The 18,992-nt window shown below is 55.8% G+C and overlaps 1 protein-coding gene across 3 annotated transcripts in view; it reads right to left on the reverse strand.

The window, feature by feature from the left end:
- SLC22A23 (solute carrier family 22 member 23) overlaps positions 1-18,060 on the reverse strand; it is a 127,611-nt gene extending 109,551 nt beyond the window's left edge. For 2 of the 3 annotated variants that reach the window (XM_018038804.1, XM_018038803.1), the window contains exon 1: positions 17,407-18,045. In XM_018038804.1, coding sequence (XP_017894293.1) covers positions 17,407-18,045 — 639 coding nt within the window. Of the gene's footprint in view, positions 1-17,406 lie in introns of all 3 variants that reach the window. The other variant, XM_018038802.1, reaches the window with a different exon arrangement.

The raw sequence follows: 18,992 nt of genomic DNA on the forward strand, positions 1-18,992 counted from the left end.
AAGGCCCAGGGATTTGAAAACGGGACAACCCCAGGGAAAGCGCCACGGCTTCCGAACTTCAGAAGTGGCAGGAGCCGTGTCTGCCTGCACTTCGCGGCTTCCTCTAGGGTCTGCAGACGGAGGGGAGAGGTCGGGAGGACCGACCCCCTCCCCACACCCCAGCCCTGCTGGTAAACCCTCTTCTAACCCTTTCCTTACCCTGAAGCGAACAAGCAGGACCCTGCGAGCACGTCCATAGGAAGAGACTTCCCTGGTCCAGCCTTACACACGGGCTGAGCTGGCTGGTGGACGGCGGATGCCCCCTCCGTTTTGTTTGGCTTCTGCTCCAAACTTAGTACCAGAGCTGTCTGCCTGGACCAGGCTCACCTGGGTCTCCCTAAGCCAGGAGGGATGGGGGTCCCCAGCATAGTTCTCACGCGGCTGGAGAGCCTGCAGCCCAGAGTCCCCGGATTGGGGTGGAAGACCACAGCACACATGGTACCCGCCCCGAGGTCAGGGGACCAGCCGGTCCTCGTGGGGGTCCTCCGCCCTCCCCAGCACCACGTAGTACCCGCCCCGCTGTCAGGGGACCAGTGGGTCCCCGCGGGGTTCCTCTGGCCACCTCAGCACCATCCCCGGCCCCCTCATCGCCCAAGGGGTGCAGGGCAGCTGTGGGCCAGGATGCTCACCCGGGAAGCTCTAGGTAGATCCCTGCGTCCCAGAGCCTGCAGCGTCTCCCCTGCAGGCACCCCCTCACTCCTGCTTCCGACCCCCAGAAAGAAGAGAGAGGGAGGCTGACCCAGATAACAAGCAAGGCAAGGCCTCCCACCGGCTGCTCTGATTCTGTCAATCAGCTTGGAAGCCTCAGAACTGAAAGGTAAGAAGGATCAGGAAGGGCGTACTAAGTTCTGAACTTCACCTTCACGGAGCCTGCGCGTAACGGCCGGAGACAGGGGACCCCAAGCACGGCGCAGAGCGATGGAAGACGGGTTAGAGGCCATGGGAGCAGGAGCAGCCGTCGACGTGGCGGGGATGTGGACGAGGCTCACGGGAGACGCGGGCGAGCAGCGGACACGAGGCCGCGGGTCAGTGCTGCGCTGCCCGAGGCGGACTCGCCTGCTCGGGGCGGGGTGACGGAGCTGCGCTCGCAGGGCGTGCTGCGTCTTAATTCAGGTTCAGAGGGAGATTCCCTGGGGGCTCAGACGGTAAAAAGTCCACCTGCAGTGCAGGAAACCCAGTTTTGATCCCCGGATGGGGAAGATCCGTCACCCCAGCGCAAGGATAAGAACGTGCTCTCCTCTCCTGGAGAGCTCCCTGTCGGGGGCCGAGCTGTGTCCCCAACAGGAGATGGTGGCTCAGAACACGACCGGACGTGGAGAAGGGGCTTCACAGAGACTGTCAAGATAAGTGACATCAGCAGGATGGGTCCCCATTCCGGGGGGCTGGTGTCCTTAGGAAAAGGGGACAGGTGGACACAGAGACACACCGGGCAGAGAGCGGGGTGAAGACACGCAGAGAAAGCCGCTGTCGGGAGGGTCACCGTGCCAACACAAGGATGGAATCTGTCCCCTCAAAATCCACCTGCGGAAGCCCTGCCCTCCAGCGCTTCAGATGTGGCAGAATCTGGACACAAGGCTTTCAAGAGGTGACAGTGTTAGTCTCTGAGTCGTGTCTGACTCTTTGCGACCCCATGGACCCTCTGTCCGTGGGACTCTCCAGCCAAGAATGCTGGAGCGGGTTGCCATTTCCTTCTCCAGGGATCTTCCTGACTCAGGGGTCAAACCCACTTCTCCTGCATTGGCAGGCAGATTCTTCACCATGTGAGCCATCAAGAGGTGATTAAGCGGTCAAGAGGAGGTCATTGGTGGGGGGGGGGGGTCCCACGGTGTCCTTACTGAGGAGGGAATCGGGACACAGATACTCAGAGGAGAGACCTGTGAGGACCCAGGGAGGAGGCAGCCCCTACCCAGGGAGAGAGGCCTCGGGAGAAACCACCCTGCACGGCCCCACCCAGCACAGCCCTCCTTTTCAGGCTCCCCCACCCACGCTGTTCCCATTCTCCTCTCCGGGCCCTCCCTGTCCAAGAGGCATGACTCATGGGCTCAGCATGGCGCCGAGCAAACAGAGCTGCCCAGCAAACATCGGACCGGCACACCCTCTGCACTTTGACCCCGGGGTCCCCTCCCCGTGTGAATGGGAACCTGAGGGGGTTCAGCTGCTGCCTCTGCCCTACAGGCTCAACCTGGTTGCCAAGGAGAGGCGGGTGTAGACCACGGCCTCACGCCTGGCGAGGAAAACGCCTCTTGGAGACTGAAAACCTACTCTCGGTATCAGGCGTGCGTGCTAAGTTGCTTCAGTCATGTCCAACTCTTTGTGACCCCAGGGACTGTAGCCCGCCAGGCTCCTCTGTCCATGCGATTCTCCAGGCAAGAACACTGGCGTGGGTTGCCATGCCCTCCTCCAGGGGGTCTTCCCCACCCAGGGATCGAACCCACGTCTCTAGTGTCTCCTGCACTGGCAGCGGGTTCTTTCCCACCAGCCCCACCTGGGAGGACCTCAGTAGCATAAATAGTCTTTAGACCCTGGTCACCCCACCCTCCCGCCTGCTCAGGCCACCTCAGTTCAGTTCAGTTGCTCAGTCGTGTCCGACTCTTTACGACCCCATGAATCGCAGCACGCCAGCATCCCCTAAATTGCTACTGGACTGAGACCCGTAACCAAGCCTCAAGGATTTCTTTCTTCACTGGCCTTCCTGTAATCACTTCTCTGAGACTCCGGTCAAAACTCCAGTCAATGGAAGACTAGTTACAAATGGGGAAAAATAAGATGGCAGGTGAGAGACTCATTAAGGAGAGAAACCACTGCTTATGCCTAAACCACAATTCAATCCAGACTTGTTATCTGCAGACACACAAACGCCCAAAAAAACTCAAAACAGCCTCATAACCTTGATAATACCCATTTTTGAAAAGTGGCTTCTTCTGGGACTTTCCAGAGAAAGCATTAAAAGTGAAACTTCTATCACGATGAAATAAAAAATGCTACCCTGGAGCCTAGGAGTCGCCCACCACGTGACAGCTCCAGAAGCTTCCAGGCGAGCCGTTGTCTCTCTGTACTCTGTGTCTCTGCGGGTGACCGCGGACCGAGGCATCTTTATTTCCTACTGGAAAGTTACCTCTACGAGCGCGAAGACGCACTCCAGCCCCAGAACGCCCTGCGAGGCCTCCACACCAGCAGCCCCGGATAGTTCTTCCTATCAGGACGCTGAGCACAGACCCTCAGAAGGACAGTGAGCGGGACAGACGGACAGCACGGTGAGCGTCTAAGGAGGGAAAGATCTCACTGGGGGCGAAGCCATGGCTCCGAGCCTCCCCAAAGTGGGCAGTGGGCTCCAGCCAGTGGAGGGACCCCACGCCAGCAGCTGTGGAGACCCTCCAAGGGTGAGTCTCAGAGGCACACGTGTGGCAGGCGACGTCACACCTGGACGGCGGCAGGTTCACCGCCTGTGCTGGGAGAGAGGGGGTCACCCTGATCGCAGCTCTGACACCGTGAACGGTGCTCGCTCATGCCGGGTTCCGGCCTCGCAGGGGGCCGCTCGTTTCCGGCCGCTGAAAACACTATCAAACCACCTCAATGGGAATTACGGAAAAGACTGGTCTGAATTAGGACCATTTTAAAAATAAATACCTGTTACTTGCAAATAAATGTTTCCTTTACAAGTAGTTAACCACTATTCTAAGCAGAGGTTTAAAGGGCATGTTTAGTCAGGGGCGGACTTGTTGCCAACATCCGTTTCCAGGTAAACTGGGCCAGCTGGTGTTTCACAACGTGCCTCCCCAGGGCAGGCTGGCCGCGCGGACCGAGCCTCGCTGACGGCTCTCAGAGCCGCACATGCCCCTCCCCGAGGCTGAGGGCCATTCCCGGCCTCTCTGCAGCTCGGACCCGAGTTCCCAGGGAGCCGCGGTCTCAGCTGGGCTGCCCCCGGCCATCTGTTGGGTGGGCATCTACACTCGCCGGGACCTGAGCCCTCGGCACACAGAGCAGTGCCCTGCCCCCGGGAGTCGCCAGCACCCTGCCCTCCGATGTGACACCTACATGTCCCCCAGGGAGGAACCGCCCACGTGGAGATGCCTGAGGACCTTTGCAACAGCGGATGCTGGGGTCTGCAGGCGCTCCCCAGGGCTCCCCAGGCGCGCCTGCGATCCTGGGTCCTGAAAGACCGACTCTGTCCTCACGGACCTTTCACTGGAAGAAAAGACTCTGACAAACAGGTCTGGAAAACACTGGCTTAAAGACAGGATGGGGCCCAGCATGATGAGCCGCTGGTTGAGATGCATCTCAGGGCTCGGCACGGTCCTCAGCAGCTCCTAGAAACAGGACGTCGGGCCTGAGCTGGCCTGAGCTGACCTGCGGTTCCGTCCTCTGCATCCGAGAACTATTTCAGCTCACCCCCCACCCCCATGAGGACGGAGAATGATTCCACTTACATGAGGTGCTGAATAGTCAATTCACAGAAAGTAGAGGGTGGGGCCCAGGGGCTGGGGGACAGGGAGCTGGTGTTTGATGGGGACAGAGGTTCAGTTTGGGAAGATGAGAAAGTTCTGGAGGGGGTGGAGGTGACGGTCACACAGCACGGTGACGGCCTCAGTGACATCAAACTGTGCACTCACAAGGGCTCAAATGGCCAACTTTAAGTTATAAAGGTTTCAGCACAGTTATGAAAAAAGTTTTAAAGTAGGACAAGGACTTTGTGTTTTCTGCAAACGCTCATGTGTGTCCATTTGGGAATAGTGGGATGCCTCAGGAAGAAGCCACCAAGAGTGCCCAATTTGTAAAGCATCTTTTTTTTTTTTTTTAAGCACACAGTCGCACTTTATTATATACACTTAATATTCCCTGTTGATCAGGGAATATTTTTATCATTTTTAATCTCATTTTTAATAGAGATGAAAAGAGGGAAACCGTGATCATTCATGATCCCCTCACACAGACGTCACTCTGCAGACACTTTGATCCATCTCCCTGCTGATAAACACGTACACCAATAATTGGGATCACGATACATACTTACAATCTTCCTATAATCCTCCAGGTGGAGGATAATTGCTCTATGTGTTGTGCTGGTTTCTGCCACAGTCAACATGAATCAGCCATAGGCATCCATGTGTCCCCTGCCTCTTGCGCCTCCCCCCGCCTCCCAGCCCATCCCTCCCCTCTAGGTTGTCACGGAGCACAGCAGCGCTCTCCCTCTTACACGCGGTGCTCTCTCGACTCACCCCGGCCTCTCCCGCCCCCAGGGTCCGCGGGTCTGCCCTCTATGTCTGCGTCTCCACTGCTGCCCTGCAAATAGGTTCGGCCGGACCATCTTTCTAGATTTCATATGCGTGTGTTGACATATACAAGATTTGTCTTTCTGACTTAGTCACTCTATAAAATAGGCTTGAGTTCCATCCACCTCATTAGGACCGACTCAAATGCATCCTTTTTCATAGCTGAGTAATATTCCATTGTATACATGTACCATAATTTCTGTATCTATTTATCCATCGACGGACATGTAGGTTGCTTCCATGTGTTAGCTACTGTAAAAAGTGTTGCAACAAACATCGTGGTACATGCCTCTCTTTCCATTATGGTTTCTCAGGGTATATGCCCAGCGGTGGGATTGTTGGGTCATGTGGCAGTTCTCTTTCTGGCTTTTTGAGGACTCTCCGTACTGTTCTCCATAGTGGCTGTATCAAGTCACATTCAGGGTTTCTTTGCTCCACATCCTCTCCAGCATTTACTGTTTGTAGATTATTTTAATGATGGCCATTCTGACGGGGGCGAGCTAATACCTCATGGTAGTTTTGACTTGCATTTCTCTGATAATGATCAGTGCTTAGAATCTTTCATGTATTTGCTTGCCATCTGTCTGTCTTCTTTGGAGAAATGTCTGTTTAGGCCTTCTAACCATTTTTTGATTGGGTTGTTTGGTATAAAGCTGCTTGTATGTTCTGGAGATTAATTCTTTGTCAGTTGTTTCACTTACAGCTATTTTCTCCCATTTTGAGGGTTGTCCTTTAATCTTGTTTATTGTTTCCTTTGCTGCAAAAGCTTTTAAGTCCCATTTGTTTGCTTTTGGTTTTATTTCCATTACTCTAGGAGGTGGGTCACAGAGGATCTTGCTATGATATATGTCAAAGAATGTACCTATGTTTTCCTCTAAGAGCTTTACAGTTTGGGGCCTTACATTTAAATCTTTAATCCAGTTTGAGTTTATCTTTGTGTGTGGTGTTAGGAAGTGTTCTGGCTCCATTCTTTTACACGTAGCTGTCCAGTTTACCCAGCACCACTTATTGAAGAGGCTGTCTTTTCTCCATTGTATACTCTTGCCTCCTCTGTTAATGATAAGATGCCCATAGGTGCATGGGTCTATCTCTGGGCTTTCTATCTCATTCCATGGGTCTATATTTCTGTTTTTTGTGCCAATACCATAGTTTGTTAATAACTGTAGCTTTGCAGTATAGAGAGAAGTCAGGAAGGTTGATTCCTCAGGTCCATTCTTCTTTTGCAAGGTTGCTTTGGCTATTCAGGGTCCTAGGTGTTTCCATACAAACTGTGAAATTTTTTGTTTTACTCCTGTGAAAAATACCATTGGTAGTTTAATACAAATTGCACTGAATCTATAGATTACTTTGGGTAGTACAGGCAAAGAAGGAACCTACCTCAATATGATAAAGGCCGTGTACAACAAACCCACAGCAAACATCATTCTCAGTGGTGAAAACCTGAAAGCATTTCTCCCGAGATCAGGAACAAGACAAGGGTGCCCACTCTTGCCACTGTTATTCCACATAGCTTTGGAAGTCCTAGCCACAGCAATCAGACAAGAAAAAGAAATAAAAGGAATCCAGATTGAGTAAGAAGAAGGAAAACCCTATTTGCAGATGACATGATATTATACATAGAAAACCTGAAAGACTCCACCAGAGAATTAGTAGAACTAATCAACGAATATATCAAAGTCGCAGGATATAAAACTAACACACAGAAACCCCTTGCATTCCTATATACTAACAATAAAAAATCAGACAGAGAAGTTAAGAAAACAATCCCATCCACCACTGCAACAAAAAGAAGACAACCCCTAGGGATAAACCTACCTAACGAGAGACAAAACGGTATATAGAAGACTATGAGACACTGGCGGAACAAACCAGAGACAGCACAGGCAGACGGGGAGACACACCGCGCCCTTGGATTGGAAGAGTCCCTGTTGTGAAAACGACTATACTACCCAAAGGAAAGCATCTTTTAAACACACAGGAAAAGCGGCTTTTAATCTAATCTGGGAGGAAACAGTCTGCAGCGCAAATTACGGGGCTGAGTGCATAACCACCCATCGTTTAACATGACCCCTGGAGGCTGGCGGCCGGCTAACACCGGCACTGTCGTCATTGAACGTAAAATGTGACCGTCCGCCGGCAGGAATTAAGTTATACGAAGACTGACCCTCTTCCCCACTGAAAGAGAAAAAAAAAAAAGCTGACAAACACTTAACCAGCATCCCTCCCCACCGGCCCCTGTGACTCAGCGGTGGGTCCGCTGCTCAGATAAGGAAACTGTCTCACTTCTCTGAGCAGCCGGGTTTCCAGGGCAGGGAGCCTCCCGGCCCCTCGGAGCGCTGCAGGCCCCCTGCTAACTAGACACTCAGAGCTCAACAGGTTAGGGCCGTGCCCCCAGACACAGGCCCCCCAAAAGTGAGTCATACTTTCACTGCAAGACAGCGAGAAAAAGACGCGAACACAGAGAAGGAAAAGCAGAAGCAGAAGGATGTGGAACTGGGAGGCGAGAGGCGGGAGGGCAGGGGGACGCTTGCCGGGCTTCGCAGCGCTGACCGCTGGCTCCGTGGACAGGGACGGGTGCACAGCCCCCAGGGCCAGCCCAGGAGGGCTGCATTTGGCTTCCGGCTCTGTGGTTGCCATCTTTGTCTTGGGAACCATATGAACAAAAGGCCCTGCGTTTTCCTCTTGCAAGTTACGTGGCTGGTTGTGAGTAGAAGAAAGGTTTGCAGACCCGCCCTGAGGGGCAGGGGTGGGGGCAACGCTGGGCTGCACGTTCCAATGCCTGTCCAGGGGCTTGCTCCAAGCCCCTCTGACCTGGAGCTAACAGCTGAGGCCATCTACACCTATTTCCAGAAAAAAAGCCTCCGGAAGCATGGTCCTGCCGATTCCACACCAAGCTTAAGGAGCCAGGTAGATTACATCCTGAGTCTCCGGGAAGAAGACAACTTTGTCTGAAAGCATCAATATTCATTTATCCTCCATTCATTGCCAAGAAGAGCCATCTCTTAGCAGCAGCAGCTAGTCCCTTTCACCCCAAAAAAGAACAGCGACTCTTGTCTCCTGTCAGAAGCTCTGGAAGGGTCCCCCACCCTGGGTAACTGCACCCTGTGTTCTGAAACCTGCCTCCTCGGCCCTGAGTGGACATAAGAATTGCACCCAGGAATCCAGCGTTGGACGGAGGCCCACGCTGGCCATTGCCTGACCCAAGACCAGGTGAGCAGCATCCAGTCTTGAGGGGGTGGAGGGGAGCCAATTCCAGGAGAAGCTGACGTGGCTTCCGAAAGGCTGAAGGTGGTGGCAGGGCCCCTGAAACAGCCCCCTGCCCCACTTTCTGCTCTCAGATCCCACCCTGGGTTTCCTCAGCCATTTCTGCATTTTTCCACCCAATTTCTTCTCTGTTTTGTTAATCAACATCCTTGGAGATTTGTTTCATTTCTTGGAACCAGACGAGTCCTGAGACGATAGGGCGTGTCAGCACTTCATCTGTGCAAGTGAGGACCCAAGAGCCCACTGGCGGTATTCTAGAACAGCAACCATTTGTCGTAGGGGAACCCCACTTCAACCAGCCCATAACCCTGCCCCCTTTCCCAGAAACACAGGCTTCTGAATGTCCAGCTCACTTGTCTGGGGCAGGTCAGCCCCTACATAGTGACCAGCAGCGGGTAAACACTGAGACAGGCAGAGATCGCAGGTCCGTGGACCACCAAGGTCAGATCAAGGCCTCCGGCAGAAAGAACCAGGAACACCACTCGAGGCGGGATCTGGCCCTTTCCCTGCTTGCACCAGCCCTGAAGTCACCTCCCCTGATCTTCCTTGCAGTCAGGGCTCAGGTTACCCTCTGCCTCTGTTTAAAATTCCATTTTCTCTCCATCCGTTTCCACCCAGCACAGCCAACCAGGCTTCCAAACTCAGAACACTGTCTTCCATCGAAGGGCATGCACTTAGATTTCTGACCCAGGGCCTCAGTGGAGGCAAGGAAGCCTCCCCACTCTTCCACCCACCCACCAGGCGGCCAGAAAGCTCCTCTGCTTTGTCAGATTCCTGGGCCCTGTGGCCACAGACCTGCTCTGTCTTCACACGAGAACCACAAATACCAACCAGCCCCTTCAGGGGTCTTTCAGGCAAACTCCCCAGAGGCCCCTCTTGGCCGGCCCCCTCCGGCCCCCTGGACCGGGGCAGCCAGTCTGAAAGGAGCACCTGGCTCCCCGTGTCATCAGTTTCCTGGCGGAGGCGAGAGACGCGCTGGAACTGCCACAGAATCAACTGCCCGTCCAGGTGTGGTCTATCACCTCCTCCCCATCTAAGCATTTCTGACCTGACTTGTTCAGCCAGTCCTCACCCCACAGATGAGGAGGAAAGGAATCTAAGATTTCCAGGTGCCTCCCGGAGGGTGGGGGGCTTGCTCCCATTCTGTCCCATGGCAGCCTGGCAGGGCGGGCAGCCCTGAGCCCTCTCTACCCATGAAGGTCCTACAGATGAATGGGTCATAACCTCCCTGTCAAACCAGAGACCAGCAGTCTTTGCATGACATGAGCTCAGGCGAGCTGATGTTCGTGGTGAGGACTCAGTGGGTGAAAGGTACACCTCTAGTGGGGAGAAGTGCAGACACACGGCCAGTCCTGGGGGCACTGCGTGCAGACCGGGCGGATCTAAAGGAGGAACAGGGACCAGCAGGCTGACGGAGGAGGGAAGGGCTCCAGGAAACAGGCTCAGAAGCCAGAAGGAGCAAAGACCAGGGAAGCTGCCCGCCAGGTCTGCACGGCCTGCTACAGGAAGCCACAGTAACAGCCCCCAGCCGCCGCGACCCTCAGGCAGCAGCAGGACCCCACCGCGGATTGGCCGGTAGAGGTGAAGATAAAGGGCAGGCTCCCCCCATCAGCCCCATCCCCCAGATGGGGCCCCAGGCCGAGGCAGGCACACCCTCAGGGGGAATGGATGAGAGATTCTAACCCAGTGGCTCCAGCTCTGGACATGCCAATGACCTCCCGCCTCCTCCTCCCCGAACTGAACTTCAGACTTGTAGATAACACCACAGTCAGCCCAGGTCAGCCTTTCACCCATGCCGGGCGCTGGGCGTGGGTGAAGCTGGTTGAATGAACCCCACGCTAGCCAGTGGCTTCCCTTTTCAGGGCCCTCAACCTCGGGGAAATTTACTTAGCAGCCTCCCCTTTGGAGCCAGAGGGCAAGAGAAAATGCTGAAACTCTCCAAGGCCGGTGCTTCTCCTATCAGCAGCGCTGGGGCTGGGTCAGGCCCACATGTCCAAGGCCTGCTGTGGACCTGCTGGCCAGGGGGCTTCTCCACAGCTCCCCTTCAGGCCCCTCCTGGGGTCGGCAGCCTCCCTCCAGCAGGAAAAGCAGGCCCAGCCTCCCTGCCACCCGTCTGCGGGGCCCCAAGCAGGGTCGACCCCAGCCCCCATCTCACCCCACAGGCCTTCCCTGGGCGCCTGCCTTTCCAGCCCCTCTCTCAGCCGGCTGAACTCATCTTGTGACTGTGAGTCACCCCGGCCTGTGCTCTGGGCCGCCCTGCAGACCCAGGCTCCCAAAGGCCCCAGGGCCCTTGCAGAAGCCACTTGCTTTCCAAGGGAAAGACCCACGCGCACTCACCCCCGCCCCCACCGCCCCGCCCCGCCTCTCAGCATCTCAGGCCTCAGTCTCAATGCGAGGCCAGTCCGCCTGGACCAGGCGCTCTGCTCTCGATCTCTCTCACTTCCCTTTCTTTCTGTGCACTCAGCTCAGTTTGTAATTAAAAAGTCACGACGATTAGTTAAGGTGCGCCTCGCTCCTTAGTCTATCAGCTCGGTGGGACCTGCGCTATTTCCGCCTGGCGCTGTATCCCCCGCACAGAGCACAACGCCTGGCCTGCGGAAGGGAGGACGGGGGTGGGGGAGGTTAGGGAAAAAAAGAGAGGAATGGCCCAGGGTCACACTCAGGCGCCTGCTGATTGCCCAACAACGGCTTCAAAGAAGAAAAGTAAGCCCAGGTGTGCAGTGCCTGCAGGTGTCCACGGGGCCAACGCTCTCTCGGCGGCCAGCTCCCAGCCGCCAGCCCTGCACCCTGACCGTGTGGTCCAGCCAGCTCCCCGCCAGGACGGACATTCAGGGTCCAGCGTGATCTTGTTGTTGTTCAGTCGATCAGTCGTGTCTGACTCTTTGGACTCTTTGACCCCATGAACGGCAGCACGCCAAGCTTCCCTGTCCTTCACCATCTCCCGGAGTTTGCTCACATTCATGTCCATTGAGTCCATGATGCTACCCATCCATCTCATCCTCTGTTCTTAAATGGCATCAACTTTGTTTTAAAATTACTTTATTTATTTTCATTGGAGGCTAATTACTTTGCAATACTGTGGTGGTTTTTCCTACACATCGCATGAATCAGCCGCGGGTGTACATGTGTCCCCCATCCTGAACCCCCTTCCCACCTCCCTCCCCACCCCATAAATGACATCAACTGTTGACTCAGTACTACCTGGGACTGAAGGCCAAGATGAACTGAGACTTGTAAAAACACGCTGAAGACAAGAGGTTGTGCAGCTGATCCAGAGAGGATGAAGGAGAGGTGAGGTCTGGGATGAGCACCGTCCCCCAGAAGATGGAAGAGCTGCTCAGTAACTGCAACTTCCAGTCTGCCCGTCAGGGAGGACCAGGCCGGATTCTGAGCAGAGGAGCTTGTCACGAGCAAGCCAAAAACCTTCGAGAAAAGCTGCTATACCCGCTGACCTAACATTTGTTTTCCTTCCCAGTAATTTACCCTAATATAGCTCAAAAGAAGCAAATCTGACCCTACACCACCAAATCAAAAAAGTACTGAGATCATAAAAATATTAGAAGACAATGTTTTTTTCCCTGATATTCCAGGATTATAGAAGCCCTAAGTCTAACACAAAACCCAGAAACCATGAGAAATTCATTTGACACGATCCGAACCAAAAGCCTGTGCGTGATGCAAACGCCATAAACAAAATCAAAAGACAAGCAACACCCTGTGGGGAAAAAACGTCCACAAAACATCCCAACACTTAATTCACTTTACGCATAAGGCCCTTCTGTAAACCAGGAAGAAAATAATGCCCCCCGCCCCCAAAGACACACACAAAAGGGATGTGAAGACGCAGTTCAAAGAAGAGGAAAGACAAGGCTTGAGGATTTTCAGAGATGTTTAACCTCCCTCCTAAGAAGAGAACGCAAATTGCAAGAAAGGTCACAGACAGTTTCTCCTTTAGAGACAAGCCCCGGGTGGGCTGGGGGACGGGCCTCCCAGCTAACCAATGCAAGTGTGAACTGGCAATAAGATCTCTCTGGAGAGTACTTTGACAACATCTATCAAAATAAAAACACAGCCTCCACTTCTAAGTTTCACAGTGTGCAGAATTTCACTATATGTTACATAATAACCAAAAGGCCCCTCCGGAAGGCGACCTGTTCACTTGTTACACAGAAAACCAGTGAGGCGCCTCCAGGTACTGATGAACACCCTCCCCCCCACACAAGGTGATCAAGAAACATGAAACAGTGCCTAGGATATGGTAAGGTTTAGGAGAGAAGATAGATATAAATGAAAATAGAATATTTTTGGAAGAACACATAAACCGTAACCATGGTTGCTTTTGAAGAGGGAACTTAGAGGCAGAGATGGTGAGAAATCTTGCTTTTATTCTTTATGTTCGGTTCCATGTGGGCACATTTTTTTTATTACAGTCAATTTCTTAAAACAAAACAAAACGGAACAAAACACGCACAGAGATGGTCACTGCTGCGTTGCATACAGCGGGCAAACAAAACCAAACCACACCAGGATGACCTAAGCTGAGTCCTTTCTTAAACTATTCCTATTGTGAGGACATTGCAATTATTTTCCATCCTAGTTGTACAGAGCCCCTTTAAAGAACTTCTAGTCTTGGGCCCCAGAAAAAGAAGTCAAGTTACTTCCTGGGATATTTAAACAACTCTCAGGGTACACAGGAGAAAAGCCAGCAATCTATGAGAATTCTTGGCAAACTGAAAAAAATATCAGAATGTGAGATAAACAAACATCTTAAATTTCACGTACAGGAAGAGAGAGAAGCTTAGCAAGTATTACTGACACTGATTTTAGGCAAAATTCTAAGGGTTGTTCAAGGAAGTGGAGAGCATTAGAAACCAACAAGGGTTCCCTCTGAACAATACAGGATTCATGCAAATTATCGAGAGGAGTGTTTTAAACTCAGCAGAGCTGTGTTAAGCGTGACAATCTTCCTACGTGGCTGGGGACAAAAGGAAGAGCAGTCAAGAGCATGTGGAAGTTGAGGACCAACTTCGTGGTCCACTCAAGGCTGGTGAGCCGACTTAAAACTCAAGACCACACAGTGTTAAGACTGGTCTTGGACGGCTCAACATTCTTAATCAAAGGCAGTAACACGTGAAAATGCTTTGAAGGCTTTACAGGGCAGCACAAAGGTGGCATCAACCCATTATTTTGAAGGCACCACCCGAAACACCAGGCACCAAGGCAAAGAACAGAAATTTACAAAAACAGAAATAAGGTAAAAATGAACAAAGATCCTAACAGGAGAGATCTAGCAATCCGAAACTAGCAAGCACACCACACGGGCACTGGCTTAGAAATCCCTGCCTGGACAGGATCTCATCGAGCTTTGGTGACCGTGGCCTCAAGGTAGACAGATGACGCGTCTACTGAAAGCCTTCACACGCTGACTATGAACTTCGTGAGTGGAAGATTCTGATCAGAACAGATCAGGGTTGTATGCGCCTGCCAGCCATGTCCTGAGTGGTCTGCTTAAGAGACACGCAGGCCGCGTGGAGCCATCAGAAGGGCAAATTCTGTTCCTTACGGAAGGACTGAAGGAGCTGGAAATTTCCTAGCCAGGAAAGAACCCAGCCCTTGCACGCTCAGATGTCTGAGCAGGTGTGACACGAAGGAAGAAGAATCGTTCGGCAGAGAATGCTGCGCAAACAGGCGTGAGATGATCCTTGTTGTCGCTGCCAAAAAGCACGTCTTTCTGTCGGAAGAGCAGCTGAGAAGTGGGCTGCTAGTTCGCGAGGGGCTCTCAGCGAGGGACAGCCCCGCCGGGGATGCTGCCTGGAGGGGATGCAGGTCTGTCCGCTCCAAGGCCCCTCCGAACTCTAACAGCCTGGAGCTCCTCCTGGCCTGGCAGTTTCACGTGTGTAGAGGCTATCCTAGCCTGTATAACCCAGTGGTCCCCAGCCTTTTTCACACCGGGGACTGATTTTGTAGAAGACAATTTTCCACAGCCTGGGGCAAGTTTGGGGATGATTCAAGTGCATTGCATTCATTGGGCCCTTTATTACTAATTTAGTGCTGCTACTGATCTGAGAGGAGGTACTGGTCTGTGGCACAGAGGTGGGGAGCCCCTGTAACAGAAAGGACAATATATGATATGTATATATTAATGGTATATATCTATAACATATATTTAATATAATGTAATATATTCATTGGAAGGACTGATGCCGAAGCTCCAATACTTGGGCCACCAGATTCAAAGAGCCGATTCATTGGAACAGACCCTGATGCTGGGAAAGGTTGCAGGCAGGAGGAGAAGGGGACGACAGAGGATGAGATGGTTGGATGGCATCACCAACTCGATGGACTTGAGTTTGAGCAAGCTCCAGGAGACGGTGAAGGACCGGGAAGCCTGGCGTGCTGCAGTCCATGGGGTTGCACAGAGTCGGATGTGACCGAGCAACTGAACAACAACACCATTGTGTACAACAATATAAGGAAGAGCAAGGAGCCCCCTCCCCACCTAACACCCGGGGAGAGGACAGGGCCTCTGGGGCAGGGAGGGGCACACGCTTGCCAAGGGAAGCCAAATGACAGAAACCCAGCACGGGCTTCTTTGAGTGGGAAGACCTTGGCACTCCGCTGGGGAGGAGGGCACCAGAGGGCACTCCTCAGACCCTGCACTTCCACTGACAGGAGAGGCTGCCAACTCTACCCACAGGCAAGCCAAGCTTCCAGGCCCCCAACCCTGGAGCCGGCACCCACCCAGGATGCGCTCCACCTCCGTCCATCTGATTCAGGATCCAGGAGGCACGGCCCGCAGAGGAGACGGCCGGCCTTAGCACTGCCAGAATGTGCTTAAAAGGTTCTTGAGAGCATCGGTTATGGAACGGAACACCGTGGAAGGACAGACCTTTATTTAGATCCTATTTGTGCGTGAAAATCAATATGTCCTTTTTAGTCTTGGTCTTACAGGGAAATGTCTCTCTCCCTACTGTCCCCAAGTCTGCATCTCCTGGACTGCCCTTTCAGCTGCACGGAGCAGACACAACAGGCACCCCAAACCACACTGCGCATATGTGAGCCCCTCGATCACTCGCCTGGAACACCTGTCCAGCTCCCCGAGGTGCCCGCAGAGCCTGCTTTCAAGGACGGTTGTAGTTGTCTCCTCCCACCATCCACAGCACCGCTAGGCTAACAATTCTCTGTCCCACCTCCTAACTCCAAGTTGGCCTCCCCTGTCACCCCGGGACAGATCACTCTGTACATGCATCTGCTTTGATCTCCGTTATTCCTCCCCTTCTGTAGAAAGAGGCTCAAAGTATTTGACAGTGTTGCAAACGCGTGCTTTCACAGACAAACAAACAGTGTTAAGATACTCAACGTTCTTCATTTTTCCTGCTGGTAAACAAAAGACAGATATTGACCTCCATGGATGAGAAACGGTCACAGAAACGCCCTGGCAGAGGATAGGCTGACGGGGGGCGGGGGGCTCAAGGTGAACAAGCTAGAAGACACTCCCTATTAACAGGTAATCCAACAGTTCCCAGAGGCCAGATCACTTCTCACCAGGCTGGTACAAGCCGAAGACAATGGTTATGATGATGTAAGAGTTTCATCTTACACATCCATGAGGCACAACTGTTTACTAACACACGTTTCGGGGAAAGAAGGAATACATGCCCATGGATGATTATAGACCATCAAATTTCAGTCTTGCATTTAAGCAAAGCGTTTCAAACTCTGCCCAGAATTGCACGGAAGTGGGAGAAAGATCCACATTTACTTTGAAATGCAAATTAGTTGTTCAAGACACACAAGGAACAAAACATCACAAGTTGTTCGGCACACTGGCCCAAGGCCTCTCTGACACGTTAAGAAATCCAGACAACATGCAGGTGTCTTGGGTGTTAATTTCCTAGCAGTGCCCATTCTCCATCTTTGTGCAGGCCACACGTCTCTCGCAGACATTCTGTTCTGTCTCCCAGGATGCAGGACCTCGGCTAGAGGGGACCCCTGGGCTGGAGCAAGTCCATGTTAAGCTGAGGCTGACCAGGATCTGATCTCAACGCCAGGACAAGAGGGCTGCTGTGTGAGAGCCCGGTTGTCCCAGAACAGCGCAGACTCAGCACCCTTCCTATACTCCAGAGGTGTCTGCTTTCTCAGGAACAGGGGTGGCAAACTCCAACCGGAAGTAAATACCCCAGCCTCTGGGGAGGACTGAGCTTGGGGACAGGGAAAGGGAATTTCAGGAGCCGTTTCTTTCTCTGGCCCCAGCTTGGGCTCTTCCCTCAGCTTTAGTCAGTTTCCAGAGCCAGCGGGGGATGGCTGCGGTCTGCCAGGAAGAACGCCTAGGCATAGGGGCGACTCTGGTGGGGCTGGTTCTCTGGGGGAGACTCGGCGCAGCGGGCCGGCAAAGGGCTGAGCCCGGGGCCTGGCTCCAGCGGGCAGACCTTGAGAGAGGCGCATCCTTAGGGCCAGGTCCTTAGGGCCAGCGGCTCACAGATCAGCCTCTCGCCCTCCGCGGGCCATCCCTGCCCGAACGAAGTGACAGCTCCAGGGTGGGGGAGGGAAGCTCGCTCCCTCGCAGAGGGAGGGGCGCCCCTTGCGTGTGTGCCAGCGGGGACGAGAGTTGGGGTGCCCCTTGGAGTCCGGAGGCAGCGCCACCGCAGAGGGTTGCGGGAGTCCGGCCGCGCACCTCTGTCTGGGGGACGCAAGGAGGGCGAGCCCACGGGAGGCCGTGGACACGCGGGCGCGCACAGCCGCAGGACCCCCTCTGCAGAGCGCGCGGGGACCGCGGAGGGCAAGGCGCTCGCTCGCGAGGGGGACGAGGGGCCGGCGCGGTCGCTGCCCTTACCTTGCTGACCACGTTTTGCACCAGGCCTGTGCGGATGCCGTAGTCCCACGCGTGGCAGTCGCAGTTGGAGGCGTTGTCCCCCTTGTCCGGGGGGGACGGTAGGGGCGGCGCCTCGCCCCCGTCCGCGCCGCTGCCGTTGCCGTTGCCGAGGGGGCCCGCTGTCCCCCAGGGGGCGGCGGGGAAGAGGGTGGTCGGGGGGCTGGTCCCGTTGGCCAGGTCGCCGCCGTCCCACCGGCCCGTGGCCGTGACCCCCGCCGACTCGGCGCCCTTGCCGGCCCCGCGGCACCAGAAGTTGGGCTGGTCCAGGAGGAAGGAGTCCGAGAACTGGCTGAAGCCGATGAACAGCGCGGGGATCCAGGTGAGCAGCACGAGGGTCTTCTGGTAGCCGCCGCCCAGGCCCCCGAGGAAGGGCAGCACCGACCCGTCGTAGTCCAGCAACAGGAGGCTCGGGTGCGGGCCGCCGGCGGCGTGCGGCGCGGGCAGCGGCTGGATGTCACCGCCGCCGCCGGGGCCCGCGCGTCCCCCGAGGGGCGCCGAGGCCGCCGCGTCCCCGGGCGGCAAGGCGCCGTTCTCCTCGGCCGCTGGCGGCAGCCTCCCGGGCCCGCCGCCCGCCGCCTCGCGCCGCCGGTCTATCGCCATGGCCCGGGCCCGCGGCGCCCGCAGAGGCGCATAGAGCGCGGCGGAGGCTCCCGCGGGGCCCCGGGCAGAGCGCGCGGGCCCGCCGCCGCCGCCGCCGCCGCCGAGCAGGGCCCGCCGCTCGCAGGGAAGATCAGCCGCCGCGCGCGTCACTGCGCCCCCATGGCCGGCCACCCGCGCCCCGGCTGCGGCCCCGGCGGGCGCCGGGCGGAGGGCGGGCAGAGGCCGCGGCCCTCAGCCGCCGCCGCTCATCGGCTCAGCGGCCCGGGCGCCGGCGGCCGAGCCCGCCGCTCTCCGCGGCTCCGCGCGCGGCGCGCTCGAGGAGGAGGAGCGGCGCGGTGGCGGGGTCGGCCGGCGGAGCTCTGCGGGGCGCGGCGCGCGGCGCGGGCGGCTCGGCGATCCCCGCGCGCCCGGGATGTATTTATCCGACCCCGGCGCCTCCCGGAAGCCGCGAGCCCGCTGCCAGCCTGCCGCGCCGGCCGCGCTCCCCGGCTCGGCTCCCCGGCTTCCCCCCGCCTCCCGCGCCCCGGCCCGCCCCCTCTCCCCCCGCGCGGTGGAGGTAACGCGGCACCTGCTGCGCCCGCTCCTGCGCGCGAGCGCCCCCTCCGGCCCGCCGCCGCCGCCGCGGGAGGGGCGGGGACTCGGGCTCCCGGCCGCCGGCGAGAAGATCCCCGCCCGGCTCAGCGCGGCGCCCGGCAGGGCGAGGGGGCGGCGCGCGCGGCCGCGGGCGCGTGGGGTCGGGGGCTCGGAGGGGGCGGCGCGCGCCGGGCGGGTGATCGGGTGGTCCTCGGGCTCGGCTCCGGCGGGCGCCGGCTGTCGGTGACCTCTATCCGTTTCCCAAGTGCCCGCCACCAGCTACCTGCAACCCCACGCCCGTCCCTGAGCCCAAGGGTCGCCAGCGTTCGGGAGCAACCCACCCCCGGCGGTGTTTCGAGGTGCCGACACGAGTG

Source organism: Capra hircus, chromosome 23, assembly GCF_001704415.2.
Source record: "Capra hircus breed San Clemente chromosome 23, ASM170441v1, whole genome shotgun sequence".
NCBI classification, from domain to species: domain Eukaryota; kingdom Metazoa; phylum Chordata; class Mammalia; order Artiodactyla; family Bovidae; genus Capra; species Capra hircus.